Source organism: Lutra lutra, chromosome 18 (assembly GCF_902655055.1).
Source record: "Lutra lutra chromosome 18, mLutLut1.2, whole genome shotgun sequence".
Classification (NCBI taxonomy): Eukaryota; Metazoa; Chordata; class Mammalia; order Carnivora; family Mustelidae; genus Lutra; species Lutra lutra.
In genome coordinates, this window is record NC_062295.1 from 29819298 (window position 1) to 29837561 (window position 18264).

Consider the following 18264-nt stretch of genomic DNA (forward strand, 5'->3'; position numbering starts at 1 on the left):
CCCACCTCGCCCCCCAGCCGCGCGCTGCCCCGGAGTAAGGTGGCTTTCCTCGTAATTTCCGAATCCCGGGGCCGGTTCAGGGCTGCCTGCTTAGCACACGAGGCCCCGCATGTCCCTCCGGCCGCCCTCCTCCCTGCAGGTGTCCAGCCGACTGCTAGCCATCTTGGGCACCTGCTCCCAAGTTCCCAGGAGGCTGGAACTGACGGGGGTCCGGGGACCTGGGTCTAGTTCTGGCTGTGCTACTCGCTTGACACGTGGCTTTGGCAAGTTGTCTCCCTTCTCTGGAGAGCACCTTTAAAGTGAGGAGGGTAAGGGCGGGGGAGTGAAATGAATTTTTTGAAATAAATGAGATATGAGATGTTTGCGCTTTATGACTTGTAGGATCTCCTGCGGCCCATGCCGACCCATGATGGACATTCCGAATACTAGTCCCAAAAGCTGAGGACGACTCTGAAACTAGGCACCCTACAGGATGGTGGGGTTCCAGAACGGCAGAGCCAGATGGCTGGACTTGATAGAAGAGGCAGTCAGGGCTGGGTGGCAGCCCTAGTCGCTGGCACCATTGGTCTATGGCTTGGCTACCTGACCATGGTATTCCGAGGAATGAGGTATAAGTTCCTCCTTGACAGTGTATAACCAGAATCTCAGACCAGAATCCAGCAACTGTAGGGGAGGCAGAATGCACTTAAAGGACCCTGTGGAGCCAGCACGAGTAGAGGCTATAGCTAATCACTTCCCAGAGGAATTTGTGGGTATCCTATACACTAGAGAAATGAGAATAAGCAGATCTCCCCAGAGCTTCATAGAGGGTCCGAGATGACAGTGACCCCGGGAGACCCAAAACACTGGCAAGGACCGCAGTTAGACCGGGAGCTTAAGGAGCCCGTAGAGGCACAGCTGTGCGTGGGTCAGTGTGTCCCTGCACCGGCCCCTTGAAATGCCTCAGGTTCCTGAGTCCACAACTGGGACAGACAGACATCCTTAGCAACTCATCCTGGTTTCCTCATCCTGTCCTGACCCAGCCAGTATTAAATCAGAAGACATACTGCATTCTGGGTGGAATTGCAAACCTGAGTGGCATCCTCAGAAACGCAGAGGATGAAAAAAAGAGAGAGAGAAGAAGAAGGAAATGCAGAGGATCCTGGTTCCCGTCATTATCCCATTCAGCTCATATGCTTGGCTCTTACAAAACCCAGGCAGGTTATGGCCAATAATGTGATAAACTATGTAAACTTAACCAAGGGCACAGCCCAATCCTAGCTGCTGTGTTGGGGGAGAGTTTTTCTAGAACAGACCAACACAGCTAAGGACCTTGCTACGGGATACTGATCTGGTGGATGGGTTCTTCTCGATTCCAGTGGTAAAGAGACTCAAAGGCAGTTCAGCTCTATAGAGAAAGGACACTATTATTCATTAACTCTCCCTGACTTGGCTCGTCCTACCTCCCAAATAAAGTATCCGTGTACAGGATCTTGTCTCCCACTCTGCTTTTATTTACAAATCAGGGGCTCCCGGATCGCTCGGTCTGTTAAGCATCCGACTCTTGGTTTCGGCTCAGGTCATGATCTCAGGACCATGAGATTGAACCCCATTCCAAGCTCCATGCAGGGCTGGAGGCTGCTTGGGATTCTCTCTTCTCCCGCTGCCCCTCCCTGCTCGTGGTCTCTCTCTTAAAGAAAAAAAAAAAAATCTGAGACTTGGGGGTGCCTGGGTGGGTCAGTGGGTTAAAGCCTCTACCTTTGACTCAGGTCCTGATCCCAGGGTCCTAGGATTGAGCCCCACACTGGGCTCTCTGCTTGGTAGGGAGCCTGCTTCCCCCTCTCTCCCTGCCTGCGTCTCTGCCTGCTTGTGATTTCTGTCAAATAAATAAATAAAATCTGAGACTTATATTGGTGAAGAAGAATTACGTAAGTACCATCCATTAGTAAGGATTCTCCAGAGATAGGAGAAATAGGGGTCCCATGATCCGTCTGCAAGCCAGACACTCAGGAAAGACAGAGGTATTGTTCCAATCAGTGCAGACGTCTGAGAACCAGGAACAAGACTGATGTCCCAGCTCGAACAGCCAGGTGGAAAGAGAATTCAACCTTCCTCTGCCTTTTTTGTTCTATTCTGGCCCTCGGGGGTTGTACATGTCCCACACACATTGGGGAAGGCCATCTTTATCCAGCATGCCAGTTCCAAATCTGGTTCCTTCCAGCAATGCCTTCACAGACACACTCAAAAATCATGTTTAACCACATCCTTGGGCATTCTCTAGCCCAGTCGATTTGGCACATTTACTTGCATAACTAGTAACTAATAACTAGTTATTAACGTAGTTATGAGATGTGTATCTATTCACGAGGTGTGTATCCAGTTTTTAACTGTTCTCCCATGGGATTTTCCTTTTATCTGAGTTCGTGGCCTCTCTGGATTTTTGGTTTTAAGGATCTTGTATAAACTGGCGATGATGGTAGATAGGTTTTTAAAAAATCTTTCCTTGTGGGGCGCCTGGGTGGCTCAGTGGGTTGAGCCGCTGCCTTCGGCTCAGGTCATGATCTCAGAGTCCTGGGATCGAGCCCCGAGTCGGGCTCTTTGCTCAGCGGGGAGCCTGCTTCCTCCTCTCTCTCTGCCTGCCTCTCTGCCTGCTTGTGATCTCTGTCAAATAAATAAATAAAATCTTTAAAAAAAAAAACAAAAACTTTTCTTGTCAGAATGTTTGTCAGAATTAAAAAGCTGAGGGGCGCCTGAGTGGCTCAGTCGGTAAGCGTCTGACTTGGGCTCAAATCATGATCTCAGGGTCCTGGGATCAAGCCCCACATTGGGCTCCCCGCTCTGTGGAGAGCCTGCTTCTCACTCTCCCACTCCCCCAGCTTGTGTTCCCTTTCTCACTGTTTCTCTCTCTGTCAAATAAATAAAAATCAAATCTTTTTTCAAAAATTTTTAAATAATAAATAAGGATTTTCTGTTTTTATTTCCACACCCAATGTGGGGTTCGAACCTACAATCCCAAGATCAAGAGTTACATGCTCCATCATCTGAGCCAGCCCAGTGGCCCTGATGTCTTGAATTTATCAAACATTTGTCTTCTAACAAATACCCCAAAGACGGTACCATCGGTTGGAGATTTTAGAGGACAAAGGGCACTGTGACAAAATCTGCAATGTGAGCCTCAGCCACTGGGTGGCGATGCTTGCCCATCAATTTTGTGTCTTACTCAACCAAGAAAAGCCCGTTTGGGCCAATGGAGAGAGCTGGTTTTATAGCGACAACTGGGCTTTTATATTTTACAATTAAAATCTGGTTGTTTTATATACTGGTTGTATGCTGGCTAATACTTGTCCATATTGTTGCTTGGAAAAGATGGTCCCACAGCAAAATACCAGCCCTTCCGGAGTGTTAAAATGTCTGCTATAGGTAACCAAGCTCCATTTCCCTATACTGACATTTTCCTGCAGTCATTCTAATTTATTTTTTTTTAAGATTTTATTTATTTATTTGACAGAGATCACAAGTAGGCAGAGAGGCAGGCAGAGAGAGAAGAAGGGAAGCAGGCACCCTCTGAGCAGAGAGCCTGATGCGGGGCTCGATCCCAGGACCCCGGGATCATGACCTGAGCCGATGGCAGAGGCTTAACCCACTGAACCACCCAGGCACCCCTCTAATTTCTTCGTTACACTGGGATAGTTAAAATTCTCTGGTCTGGGGAAGAATGAACTTCACTTATGTATTCTAATTATTATTATTAAACTTTTAGTTATATAATTAATATATGATGAAGTGCCTTTGTAAAAAAAAAATAATAATAATTACTTAGGTGTTCTATATGGATAAAAGGAAAGGCTCCTTTAACCACAGCCCCACATATATACGTTGCCATAGAAAAAATATTCTTAGGGGCGCCTGGGTGGCTCAGTGGGTTGGGCCGCTGCCTTCGGCTCAGGTCATGATCTCGGTGTCCTGGGATCGAGTCCCACGTCGGGCTCTCTGCTCAGCGGGGAGCCTGCTTCCCTCTCTCTCTCTCTCTCTCTCTCTGCCTGCCTCTCCGTCTACTTGTGATCTCTGTCAAATTAAAAAAAAAAAAAAACCTTAAAAAAAAAGAAAAAATATTCTTAAATTTTTGTTGTGTGTGTTTAAAGAAAACAGTATAATATGTATCTTATTCTACCGCCCCTTTTCACTCAAAACTTTATTGAAGACACTTTCATAGTAATTTGCTTGCACTTGGCTCATTCCTTTTCAACCTTGGTATTGGTATGAATAAGTCTTGTTTATTCTTCTGGTGAACTGTTAGGTTGTTACCTTTCTTTTTTCCTATTACAATGTTACAGTGAGTGTTCTTGTAGATGTTTCCTTTCGTATCTGTATAATGGTATCTTTGGGTAGATAGTAGATAGGGATAAACAGAACTGCAGGGTCATAGAAAATGCTCATTTTATTATTTTTTTATATTTTTTCTTAATTGTATTTTTTATACTTTATATATTTATTTGAGAGAGAGAGAGAGAGAGAGAGCGCAACCAGGAGGAGCTGAAGGGGCAGGGGAAGAAGCAGGATCCCCCCTGAGCAGGGAGCATGACGAGGGACTCAACCCCAGGACCTTGAGATCATAACCTGAGCTGAAGGCAGCTGCTTTAACTTTTGAAATGTTTGTCAATCCCGATACCTAAAGCATATCTCTTGTTGATTTTTCTTCTGTTTCTGTAATGTCTTGGGAAGGTAGAACACCTTATGGCATTTCATGTTTCCTCCACCAAGAATTGTTTGGCTCTTCATATCCTTGGCCATGTTTCTACTGAATTGACTATTCTTAATTTATAGGAGAACTTGATATAATTGCATGGAAACCTTCTGTTACGTGTTGCAATATTTTCTCTTTTCTTTTTACTTAATTTATGGTGTCCTTTCTTCTACAAAATTTTATTTTAGTGAGGTCAGCATTAATCTTTTTTTTTTTTTTTAAGAGAGAGCATGTGTGGGGGGAGGGGAGGAAGAGGCAGAGACAGAGGGAGAGAGAATCCTAAGCAGACTCCATGCTGACAGGGGGCTCAATCTCACAACCCTGACCGTGACCTGAGTCGAAATCAAGAATCGGATGCTTAACCAAGTGAGCCACCCAGACATCCCTATGGAGTTGATTTTTATGAGTGGTATGATTGTACATTTATTAATATTTTATCAGATACATGATTGTCCCCAAATAATTAACTGGCTATAACATACTTTGAAGATTTTTAAAAATGTCATTTATAACGTGATGCTTTTCTGTATACGGGCCAGTTTCTGGAGTCTGTTCCTTCTGATCTATTCTTTATCTGACTGCTACAGTTTTATATTATACTCTGATTTTTATGCAGTCAAGTCTTCTTTGTTCTTTTGCCTTTGCTACTCATAACATTTACTTCCATATAAATTTTAAAGTCATCTTGTCAATTGAATGAAAGATCCCACTGGGATTTTTATTGGAACTGTATTAAATGGATGACCTAGTTGAGATAAATTAATAAATGACATTTTACAATCTTGAGTCTTCCCGTATCACATAAATGTGGTGTACTCCAATATTATTGGTTTCACTCATCTGCTTGAATGAATTCAGCCCTCTGCTTGCAGATGAAATCTTGTTGGTTTTCTGACAACAGAATCTTCCAAATTTTTAGAGCAATAATCTCCAAATTATTTTTTGAACTCTTCTTTTTTTAAAGATGTTTATTTATTTGACAGAGAGAGACACAGCGAGAGGGGGAATACAGGCAGGGGGAGCGGGAGAGGGAGAAGCAGGCTTCCTGCTGAGCAGGGAGCCCGATGTAGGGCTTGATCCCATGACCCTGGGATCATGACTTGAGCTGAAGGCAGACCTTTAACCTACCGAGCCACTTAGGCATCCGGAGAGAAACTTAAGTAGGCTCCATCTCATGACCCTGAGATTGTGACCTGAGCAGAAATCAAGAGTCAGACTTTTAACCAACTGAACCCCCCCAGGCATCCCTCATTTTTATTTATTTTTATTTTTATTTTTTTAAGTAATCTCTATGCCCAAAATGGGGCAGGAACTCATGACCTTAAAATCAAGAGTCACATACTCTACCAACTAGTCCTGGGATTGAGCCCGAATCAGGCTCTCTGCTCAACAGGGAGCCTGCTTCACCCTCCTCTCTGCCTGCCTCTCTGCCTACTTGTGATCTCTCTGTCAGATAAACAAATAAAATCTTAAAAAAAAAAAAAAGATTCTTTCTCCCTTAAAATAAAAGAATCATCTAAAGACGAGTTAAGGACAGACAAGGGAGACAAATTAGGAATCTACTGCAGGAAATGACGCTGGCGTGGACCAGGGCGGTGGCAGTCGCAGTGGTCAGAGTGGTAGAATCTTGGGAAACAGAGCTGACGAGGTTGTCCGGATCAGGGACACTGAAGGATCAGTGTCACAGAGTCAGATGTGTGAGGCGTAAAGGACTTGCAAGGTTTTGGCCTGAGTAACTGAAGAATGGTGTTTCATTCACTGAGGTGGGAAGGGACTACAGGAGAATCGGGGGAGAGGATGGGACGCGTCTTGTTTGAGATGCCCCTTCCTCCTGCACGTGAAAATGCCAAAGTAGGCAGCTGGTCCTACAGATGGGGGTGGGGGTGAGTGGGCTGGGCTAGAGATACAAACTTGAGAGTCCTAAGCAGATCGAAGGTCTTTAAGGATTGGACAAGGTCACGTAAGGAGTGAGCAGAGATGTAAGACAGCCCCGAGCTACAGCACTACTCAAAAGGTTGCTGGGAAAGGAGGACCCGCAGGAGACTGCTGAGCGCGGCCTGAGGGGCAGGCGGGGCCGCAGAAGTGTTGCAAAGAGGACACAGGGCACGGTTACGTCCACTGCTGACAGATCGAGCCATCCACAAACTGAAAAATGACCGGCAATGTGGAGGTCACCTGTGCCCTCGGAGAGAACAGCTTCCGTGGAGGAGTGAAAGCTCGCTGGGGCGGGCTCGAGAGAGAATGAAAGGAGGGAGATCAAAGAGGGGGTGTGCACACGCGTCTTGAGGTCAGTTCTTTCAAACCAGTCACGCGTATTTTGACCCCATAAGCGGTTCCAAACACGTTAAAAAATGGTTTCCAGGTTAAGTTGTCAAGTTCGAGTCTTAGGCGCTGATCGTTTCTGGCAACAAAGTAGAGGCAATCGCATTATTCATCAATTTCGTGTTTGTGAATTTACCTACTCACTGAAATTGATGGGTAAACCCAAAACCACTACAGGGCTCTCCCTGGTTCTTCTTGGGACAGGCGCGGACTGGCAAAAAGGCTTACCCTGCCTGATGCACATTACCCAGCTGAGGTAGAACAAGGCCCCACTCCTGTTTCAGCTCTCACACTGTGAAGTGTCCTTTTGCCAGTCTTTTTAATGCTACGGGGGTTTTTTTGTTTTTGTTTTTTTGATATCTTGTGCTTCTTGTCGCTTTTGCTGCTGGGTTCCCAAAAACATGACCCTGGCAGAAACCTAACCTTGTACTAACCCTCAGAGTAATAGTTCAGGCTTCCTTACTGTTTGACAAAACTCTGTAGAACGGAACTCTTTGGAATAAGAAGCAGCAGCTATAACATAATGGGAATATTTTCAAACATCTCTTTTTAAATAATGTAAAAAAAAAAAAACCAGGTACTTTTTAAAAAAGATTTTATTTATTTTTGGAAAGAGAGACAGCGAGAGGGAACACAAGCAGAGGAAGTGGGAGAGGGAGAAGCAGGCTTTCCGCTGAGCGGGGAGCCCGATGTGGGGCTCCATCCCAGGACCCAGGGATCATGACCTGAGCCAAAGGCAAATACTTAACGACTGAGCCACCCAGGTGCCCTGGTTTGTTTTTTTTTTTTTTTAAGCATTTAAATCCCAGTATCGTCAACATACAGTGTTGTACTAATTTCAGGTGTAAGACAGTGATTCAGTAATTCTTCACACTATCCAGTGCTCTTCATGGTAAATGCACTCGTTAATCCCTCCTCCTGTCTCACCCATCCCCCTCCCCCACGTCTCCTCTGGTGACCGTCAGTGTGTTCTCTATAGTGAAGAGTCTGATTCTGGGTTTGTGATATTTTCTCAATTAACTGTTGAAATTGTTACCTTTACCTTGAAACGCCAGTTTGTTTTTTAACAGCATCTGCTAGGAAGCCTAACTTTGGCAGTCACTTCCAGAAAAAGGTCTCAGCAAAGGAGACACTTGTCTTTTGTGCAAAAGGAAATGTGCATTAGAACATACAAACTTCAGGATAGTCATTACGGGGGCGCCTGGGGGGCTCCGTGGGTCACGCCTCTGCCTTCGGCTGAGGTCATGATCTCCGGGTCCTGGGATGGAGCCCCGCATCAGGCTCTCTGCTCAGCGGGGAGCCTGCTCCCCACCCCTTTCTCTGCCTGCCTCTCTGCCTGCTTGTGATCTCTGTCAAATAAATAAATAAAATTTTTTTTTTAAATAAAGTAGGACTAAAGCCGAGTCTGCGGTGCCCCAGCCGCAGGAGGGCGGAAACCGCAGCACGAAAGGAGGCCGGGGGCGGGGTCGTGGCGCGGGGACACAGGTGCCAGCCGCTCGCTCGTCGGAGTCCGGGACGGAGGCGGCAACGGGGGGGACGACCGGCCCCGCGGCCCCCGCCACCCGCCCCGACCCGCCCGGCCGCAGCGCGGCGGACCGAGCGCACCGGAAGCGGCGGCTCCCGCTGGGGGCGCTGCGGCCGCGCGAGCCGAGGCCGCCTTCCAGGAAGCCCAAAAAAAAAAAAAAAAAAAAAAAGGAGGAAAGAAAGAAAAAAAGAGGGGGAGAAAGAGAGAGAAAAAGGAGGGAGAGCGGCGGAGAGCCGGGCCGGGCCGCCGCCCCCACGCCGCGCCCCCGCCTCCTCGCCGCCCGCCCCGCCGCCCTCGCGCCCGGCCGCTCCCCCGCGGCCCAGCCCTCGGACCCCGCGGCCGGCCCGGCGCTGCCGCCGGCGGGCACTCAGGTGCGTAGCCCGCCCCGCCGCGGCCGCCATTAGGAGCGGCGCTGCCCCGGGAACGGTCTGCGCCCGCGAGGCCGACGAGGGGGAGGCCTGGGGAGGGAGGCCGGCCGGCCCGGGGCACCGAGGGGGGCGCGCCCGCCGCCGCCCCGCGGCCCCCGAGCCTCGGTCCCCGCGGGCCGGGCCCAGGAGTGGGGGTGGGGCGGGGAAGCCCCGCCGCGGGGAGCACGGCCGCGCGCACGGCCGCGCAGCCCCGTCCCCTCTGATTGGTTGCGCGGGGGCGCCGGGGGCGGGCGTCTGCGGGCTTCCGGCGCTCTGGGCCCCGTGCGCATGACGTCACGCTCCGCCCGGCGTACGTGGGCGCTCCCGCGACGCGCGGACGTGCCCGATTGCGTAGTGAGGGGGCGGGGCCGCGCTGTGGCCGGGTGACTGCTCTGTCGGGCCCCGCCCCCTCGCCGCGCGTGGCTGCGGGGCGCCCGGCGGGGATTCTGGAGGGGACGGGGCCGCGGGGCGGCGTCCGGCGTCGTGTTCGTCAGCAGCCGAGTGACCCGGAGGCCGGAAGGAGAGCCTCGGGGTGGGGGGCGGCGGTTCCTGGTGGGTGTGACTCGCTCTGACTTGAGTCTGCTGTGCTGGCCGTGGCTCTGTCGGGTGGGCTGTGGGGTCAGCCCTTGGTTTGTGGCGAAGTGGCCCCGCTGTCCAGCCGCAGAACATGCCCAGCTCCAGCCCCCTGCAGCCGCCCTCTCTGCCGGCTCCGACGTCCCCCATATAGATGGGGTCATCCTAGGGGGCCTGTGTGTCCGCGTCTTTCCCTCCCTTTTATGGCTGAATAGCGAGCCCTTGTATGGCCAGACCACGTTTCCCCCCCACGGACTGATGGGCTTGGGGGTTGTTTCCACGTTTTGGCTATAATGAATAATGCTCCCACGAACCTTCATGTACATTTTTGTTGTTGTTTTGGGGTTTTTTTGGTTTTGTGTAGACGGGGAGGGGAGAGAGAATCCCAAGCATTCTCCAGCCCCAGTACCCAGTACCTGCCCACGTGGTGCAGAGTCACACAACCCCGAGGTCCCACCTGAGCTGACGTCAGAAGCCCCAAGCTTAACTGGCTGAGCCCCCCAAGCACCCCCCCACACACACTTTTCTGTGGGAGCCTGCTTTCCACTGGCTTGGGTGCATACCAAGGAGTGGACCTGCTGGGCCCAACTTTGCCTTTCAAGGGGAACATTTTTCAGGTTTTAGCTTCCGGCTGGAGATAGTTAGTGTGACTGGCTCATGGGGCGTCAGTACCCACAGACGTGGGGACGGGCTGCCGCAGGTGTTACCGAGCAGCGGTGACTGGGGCCGGGTCTCGTATCTGCCTGCCTACTGGTTAGCCCTGCAGTCTAATGCCCTGAGCTCCGGGTCTTTGCCTGGACCTTCAGCCTGGACATTCCTGTCCTCGTTCTCAGGCTGCCCAGCTTGGAAATAACGCTCACCTTGTCTTGTCCCTCTTGGGTACTGAGTCTGTTTCCACACGCCTTGGGCCATTTCAAGGTTGTTCTGGCTCTCATTTTGCCTTTATTACCTGTTAGTCTGCTGTGTCTGTGCAGTTCTCACTTCACAGACACAGCACAGGTGAGAGCACAGGTGATGGGCTTTTACTCACCTTGGTTTCCTGTGCCCTTCCTGGGAACAGTGTATATTTTTACCTAGCAGGTGCTTGAAACAGTTTTAAGTTTTTATGAGTTTGGGGCACCTGGTGCCTCATTCGGTTAAGCACATGCCTTCTGCTCAGGTCATGATCCCAGAGTCCTGAGACTGAGCCCCTCATCTGGCTCCCTGTTCGGTGGGGAGTCCGCTTCTCCCTCTCCTATGCATGCACGCATGCTGTCTCTCTCTCTCTCTCTCTCTCTCTAATAAATAAAGTCTTAAAAAAGAAGTTTGTTTTGACTAAGGCAAAGTTCTAGACTATTTGTTAATCATGTAATTTTAATTTTCTTTTAATTTTATGATCTTGAAAATGCACATTATTTCTAGTTCTCTTTCGAACTCCTTGGTAATTCCAGAATAAGTACCTTGTTGTCTTGAAATTTGTTGTTCTTTGTTTTTAATTTTTTTTCTGGTTTTGGGGTGCCTGGTGGCTCAGTTAAGCGGGAGACTCTTGATTTTGGCTGGGGTCATGATCTCAGGGTCCTGGGATCAAGCCCCACATAGGGCTCTGTGCTCAGCAAGGAGTCTGCTTAAGGATTCTCTCTCTCCCTCTCTTCCCAGCTTGCCCACACATGCTCTCCCTATTCCTAAAATTTAAAAATCTTTAATTTTTTTTTGGTTTATTTTTAAAGATTTTCTTCATTTATTTGACAGAGATCGCAAGCGGGCAGAGAGAAAGGGGGAAGCAGGCTCCCCACTGAGCAGAGAGTCCGATGCGGGGCTCAATCCCAGGACCCTGGAATCATGACCTGAGAGGAAGGCAGAGGCTTAACTCACTGAGCCACCCAGGCGCCCCAAACCACTTTGGGTCTCTGGTTAGTTTCTTCACCGGTAAAGGGAGGTTGGAACTAGGTCACCGGTGAGGATCCTCACGGCTCTGCACGCGCGCTCGTGGGACACTGAGGATTTCCACCGCTCACTGTCTTGTTACTTCTCTTGGACAGGGATCATGGCCCAAGTGCAAATGTCTGCTCTGCCCATGGAAAACGAGGAGTCCTCGGAGAGCAGGATGGTAGTGACGTTCCTCGTGTCTGCTCTGGAGTCCATGGTGAGACAGTCTTCAGTTCTATATAATGTCCCCTTGTGGGACCACTGTTGAAATAGCAGCGCCGGGTCACCACCCCTCACTGTCCCTATCTGTGTAGCCGTAACCTTCTCCATGGAGGTCCCGGGTTCATCGGGTCATCTTTAAAGACGCTCCTTACATTATGGATATAATTAAATCAATGTGAGCTTTCCAGATCTGAATATTTAATGCGGGCGCCTCTGTTGCCTTGGTTGAGAATGTTTTTGTTCTGAATTCAGAGGTAAGCTAATAGTCCACTGATACCCCCTCGTTAGCCGCAGTGTATAAAACGGACCTTGGGGGCAAAACTTGGTAAGAAATGCACATCCCTTCAAGGGATCCGATCACAAGATACTTACTGGTTAGAAATAGGAAATCCGCACCTTTATAAAGGCGGACAAGCCTGAGAGATGGGCCCTTCATCAAGTGATCAGAGCGGACATCAGCCTAATGGGACAGATTAGTGTCACATGCCTCCCGATATGACATGCCAGGACGGGACGTCACTGATTCTGTGGTTCCTGCCAAAAACGCATGACCTGAATCTAATGGGGGAACACCAGACAAAGCCAAATTAAGGGACATTCTACAAAATGATGGGGCTGGACTTTTTTTTTTTTTTTAAGATTTTATTTCTTTATTTGAGGGGGGATGGTGAGTGCAGGGGAGAGGAAGAGGAAGAGGGAGAGAGAGACTCTCAAGCAGACTCCGTGCTGAGTGTGGAGCCTGACGTGGGGCTCGATCTCACGACCGGGAGGTCATGACCTGAGCCAAAAGCAGGAGTTGGACACTCAACCTATTGAGTCACCGAGGTGCTCAAGTGTGGTATTTTTTTTTAAGATTTTGTTTATTTATTTGACAGAGAGACAGATCCCAAGTAGGCAGAGAGGCAGGCAGAGAGTGGGGGTGAGATGTAGGCTCCCCACTGAGCAGAGAGCCCGATGCAGGGCTCGATCCCAGGACCCTGAGATCATGACCTGAGCCCAAGGCAGAGGCTTAACCCACTGAGCCCCCCAGGCGCCCAAGTGTGGTATTTTCAAGGCGCATCAAGAAGTCCAATAACGATGAAGCAGGGAGACAAAAGGAAAGGTGGTGTGAGGTGAGGTAAGGTTCAAGAGGCCCCAGGTGGCCAGATCACGTAGAGCTCTGGGGCTTTTTCTGCAGTGTGGTGGGAAGGGTTCAGAAGGTTCTGCATGAAGGGGTCACGTGGGGGGCATGGTGCTTGTGTGGACGGTCGGTGAACATAGAACAAGAGAGGGAGGCTGGGACGCCAGCTGGCGGGCTGAGGCTGTGGTTCAGATGGAGACTTCCGTGGAATGGATGAGGCTGGGAGTGGTGCTGGTGGGACGCAGCGATGCTTCTGGAAGGGTCTGTAGAGTAAACGGGACTTAGCGACAGATTGAATGTGAGTTGTGAGGTTTTCATAGGGGGAACATTAAGACTTGTTTTTTTTTTATTGTGGTAAGATACGTAGATTCAGATCACAGAATTTACCATTTTAACCCCTTTAACCAGTTTAAGGACATTAAAGCCATCCACCCTGTCATGTAACTGTCACCCCCATCCGTCTCCAGAGCTTTCTCATCTTCCTCAACGGAAACTCTGCACTCACTGAACAAAATTACTCCCCACCCGCCCCTCCCTCAACCCTGTGGAAACTAAGCTGGGTTTTGGGGGGCACCTGGATGGCACCATCAGTTAAGCGTCCGACTCTTGATTTCGGCTCAGGTCATGATCTCGGGTTGTACAGCTGAGCCCCGTGTTGGGGTCGACGCTCCATGGGGAGTCTGCTTGGGATTCTTTCTCTCCCTCTGCCCCTCCTCATCCTCTCCCTCTTTCTCTCTCAAATTAATAAATACATCCTTTAAAAAAAAATTGTATTTTTTGTTTTTGTTTTTATTATTTTTAAGTAATCTCTACACCCAGCATGGGGTTCAAACTCACAACCCTGAGATCAAGAGTCGCTCACTCCACTGGCTGAGCCAGCCGGGCACCCCAGATTTCATGCGCATTTTGACTGATGTCCTTTCTCTGTCCCGGGGCACCTGGGACATCACGCTGCTTTCAGTCATGAGGTCTCCTTCGGCACCCCTGATCTGTGACAGCTTCCCAGTCGTCCCTTGATTTTCACAACCTCGACGGTCTCGCAGAGTCCCAGTAGGGATGTTTTCGAATCGGTCAGTTTGGGTTTCACTAGATTTCTCCTCCTGCTTGGACTGGGGTTTCAGAAAGAAGACCACAGAGGTGAGATACCCCCACTTCATCCCATTGTATGAGGAGCCTGTGACGCCAGTATGACCTGGTCCCTGGTGAGGCTCACCTTGGTCACCTGGTGAGGCGGGTGTGACGGTTAGTTCTATCTGTCAACTCAACTGGGCTGCAGGTGCCCACCCACCCGGTTAAACATGACTTCCACAGTTGTCTGTGAGGGTGTTTCGGGAAGAGATGAGCACTTGAGTGGGGGGACAGAGCGGAGCAGACCGTCCTCCCTGCTGGGGGCAGGTGTCCATGGAGGGCCAGAGTAGAACGAAAAGTCAGAAGAAGGGTGGACTCCCCCTCTGGCCGAGCACCTGAGCGGGGACATCCATCTCCTGGTTCTTGGGCTTCGGACTCAGAGTAGGATCTACAGCTTCCGTCCTCCGCTCTCAGGCCTCTGAGCTACACCGCCAGCTCCTCTGCGTCTGCTGCTGAAGGAAGGCCCACCATGGGACTTCTCAGCCTCTGTAATCACCAGAGAATGTCTCCTTTTCGTTCTGTTTCTCTGGAGAACCCTGAAACAAGTATTGTCTGCCATGTTTTTTCACCGTCCAGTTACTACTTCCCCCTCCATGCCCTGTTCTCGGGAAGCAGGTCTCAAAGTCCAGCCCCCAAATAATGATCCTCATCTGTCATGAGAGGGTGACGTGACTTCTCCCACAGTCCCGGTGGGAGTGTGAGCCCCTCTGAAATACTGCTTGTAATATGCTTTAAGAAGCTAAGAAGAGGGGCGTCTGGGTGGCTCCATGGGTTAAGTGTCTGCCTTCGGCTCAGATCATGATCTCGGGGTCCTGGGATCGAGTCCCGCATCGGGCTTCCTGCTCAGTGGGGAGCCTGCCTCCCCCTCTGCCCCTCCCCAGTGCGTACTTGAGCAGCATCTCTTTCAAATAAATCAATAAATCATTGAAAATTAAAAATAAAAATGAGTGATTTCTCCTGATACTGGGTTCTCTAGTTCCAATAGATTAAGTGCTGAATTTCTGGTTCATTCGACAGAGATGCAGGGAGATTTGCCATGACGCGAATGGAGCGGATGCATCTGTGTCCCCTTCCGGGGCTGTGGGAGAGCTGCAGCAGTGCGTGCACAAGTGTGTCTGTGCACTTCTCTGAGTCAGAGATCTTCACCGCATCGGTAGAGTCTCTGTGTCCTGCTCAGACAGGCCCCCCACCGCCACCCCTGCGTTCCCCAGATAGTGCCTCAAAGCAATATACACTGGGAGACGGTTCTAGAGGCCAGGAGGCGGGAAACGGGCTCTGTGAGGGGCGCCTGGGGGGCTCTGTTGGTTACACATCTGCCTTTGGCTCAGGTCATGATCCCCGGGGCTGGGGATCAAGCCCCATGTTGGGCTCCTTGTTCAGCGGGGAGCCTGCTTCTCCCTCTCCCTCTGCTGCTCCCCCTGCTTGTGCGCTCTCTCTCTCTCTCTCTCTCTGACAAATAGATAAATAAAATCTCAACAAAAGGGGGGGGGTTCTATGGGACTGAAATCAAGGTATCAAGGGACTGCATTCTGACGGGTGGCTCCCGGGGAGAATCTGGCTGGCCTTTTCCGGCTTCCAGAGGCCAGCTATGTTTCTGGACTTGTGGCCCCTTCCACCAAGGGCACTCCTCCGCCCTCGGCTTCCATAGTCACCCCTCCTCCGGCTGCCTCCCTCCGTTCCTTATCAAAACCCATGGTGATTATTACACTGGCCCCACCTGAATAGTCCAAGAAAATCTCCTGCTGTCAAGATCCTAAAGGTTAACCACAGCTAGCAAACCCTTTTGCACCTAAGGCGATGTATTCATTCCCAGGCTCTGGGGATTAGGCCGTGGACATTGGGGAGGGGGCAGGATTCTGCCTCCCATGATGCCATGGGTCAGGTGACACGAGGGGACAGAGGCATCTTTGGGGTTCCAAAAGGGAAAGCTCAGTTGGGGATACATTTAGTGTAGCGTTTTCGTGTGGCTTGCTGTTACTTCTATGTGAGGCTGAGCTCCTGCTGGACGCCCCCGTGGGGGATGGTTTCCGGGAACATTCTCACAGTCCGTTGTGTCGGCTCACCCAGTAACGGAACATCGGGGATAGGACGTGAGTTCACCCTGGTGGGAACAGGGGCTCCTCTCCGGACGTAGGCAGAGAGCAGAGGAGAGGCAGAGTTTTTCAATGTACAGAGCCAGAAACTCGTCTGTGGAAGATTCTGTCGTTAAACAGGAAAACTTTTTTTTTTTAAGATTTTATTTATTTGGGACGCCTGGGTGGCTCAGTTGGTTGGACGACTGCCTTCGGCTCAGGTCGTGATCCTGGAGTCCTGGGATCGAGTCCCGCATCGGGCTCCCGGCTCTGCGGGGAGTCCACTTCTCTCTCTGACCTTCTCCTCGCTCATTCTCTCTCACTGTCTCTCTCAAATAAATAAATAAAATCTTTAAAAAAAAAAAAAGATTTTATTTATTTATTTGACAGAGATCACAGGTAGGCAGAGAGGCAGGCAGAGAGAGAGGTGGAGGCAGGCTCCCCGCTGAGCAGAGAGCCCGATGTACGGCCTGATTCCAGGACCCCGAGATCACGACCTGAGTGGAAGGCAGAGGCTTCACGGACTGAGCCCCCCAGGCGCCCCTCTTTCTCAACTGTAAATAGAGGATTTTTTGTCAAAACAGAAGGCCTCTCTGGTCAGGGGTATACCCACCAACGTAGTTATAAACACACCACACATTGTTTCCAATCTTTGGAAGGATTTACACAAGGTAAATGTAACAGATTTCTGGTCTGTAGGGCATACACGTGATGAACAGGGAGTGTGTCTTATGTACGGATTTTCACCTTCTCTGCATCTCTACCATCAATAACAAACGTAATCAACCAGGTTGGAAGAAATACTAAGTTATCTCTCTATAGAAAAGGTTACAAAATTGTCCTAGGAGGAGGCAGTCAGAGTCCGTAGGCAAAACTATCAGGGGAAAAAGTCCTGTTGCAGAGGTGGGGTGTCAGCTGTGAAGTCACTGCCCCCGATTCTGCCAAGCAGCAGGAATTCTCTGACAGCTACTGGGTGTCCTACAGTTGTTTCTTTTTTTTTTATTTAAAATTTATTTATTTGAGAGAGAGAAAGAGAGAAAGCACGAGACAGGGGAGGATCACAGGGAGAAGCAGGCTCCCTGTTGAGCAGGAAGCCTGATGTGGGGCTCGATCTTCCCACCCCAGGATCATGACCTGAATCGAAGGCAGAAGCTTAACTGACTGAGCCACCCAGGCGCCCGGGGTTCCTACAGTCTGACTCAGTGCCGACAGTGTAGAGAGCGTGAAAGCCCACAGGATAAGGACCCCACTACCCTCCAAGGCTGCCCCTCACTTCAGAGGCTAACATCAAGCCAAGGTTGTCACCTGTAGATCAAGGTTCCAGAGACCTCCTCCCCCTCCTTGGGTTTGACTAATTTACTAGAGCAGCTCACAGAACTCAGAGAAACATCTTACTCACCGGATTACCAGTTTACTACCAAAGAATGTGACTCACGAAGAGCCTGATGGAAGAGAGGCACAAGGCAGGGTATGGGGAAGGGGTGCGGAACCTCCATGTCCTCTCCTGGTGAGCCAGTCTCCCTAAAGCCCTCGTGCTCACCAGCCTGGAAGCTCCCAACCCTGTCCTTTTGGGGTTTTAGGGAGGCTTCCTTACGTAGGCACGACTGATTAGATCACTGGCCACTAGGGACCGAACTCAACTTCTAGCCCTTCTTCCATTGCCCAGAGGTCAGGGGGCGGGGCTGAAAGTGCCACTCCTCCACTCACGTGATTGGTTCCCCTGGCAACCAGCCCCATTAACCTTGACATTAATCTTTTTAATTTTTTTTTAGAGATTTTTTTTTTTTTAATTTGACAGAGATCACAAGTAGGCAGAGAGACAGGCAGAGAGAGAGAGGAAGGGAAGCAGGCTCCCCGCTAAGCAGGGAACCTGATGCGGGTCTTGATGTGGGGCTCTATCCCAGGACCGACCTGAGCCAAAGGCAGAGGCTTTAACCCACTGAGCCACCCAGGCGTCCCGACATTAATCTTGACAAAAGCCCTCTTTGTTGCTCTCTTAAGAAATTCCAAGGGTTTTAGGAGCTCTGGGCCAGGAACAGTGGATGAAGAACAAATATATATTTCTTATTATAAATCACAGTGATAAGGGCAACTTGGTTGGCTCAGTGCATTAAGCCTCTGCCTTCAGCTCAGGTCATGATCTCAGGGTCCTGGGATGGAGCCCCGCGTAGGGCTCTCTGCTTGGTGGGGAACCTGCTTCCCACTCTCTCTGCCTACTTGTGATCCCTCTCTCTCTGTCGAATAAATAAATATTTAAAAAAAAAAAT

At 50.2% G+C, this 18264-nt stretch overlaps 1 protein-coding gene across 12 annotated transcripts in view; it reads left to right on the forward strand.

The window, feature by feature from the left end:
* Positions 1-8524: 8524 nt before the first annotated feature.
* The window catches only part of LOC125090469 (general transcription factor II-I repeat domain-containing protein 2), a 36954-nt gene continuing 27214 nt past the window's right edge, over positions 8525-18264 (forward strand). For 5 of the 12 annotated variants that reach the window (XR_007124339.1, XM_047713145.1, XM_047713146.1 and 2 more), the window contains exons 1-2: positions 8806-8941; positions 11569-11672. Coding sequence is in view for 10 of the 12 variants with exons in the window: in XM_047713145.1 (XP_047569101.1) it covers positions 11574-11672 (99 nt within the window). In the remaining 2 variants the exon portion in view is untranslated. Of the gene's footprint in view, positions 8531-8805; positions 8942-9421; positions 9530-11403; positions 11440-11568; positions 11673-18264 lie in introns of those variants that run through there. The other 7 variants (XR_007124340.1, XM_047713141.1, XM_047713148.1 and 4 more) reach the window with 4 other exon arrangements.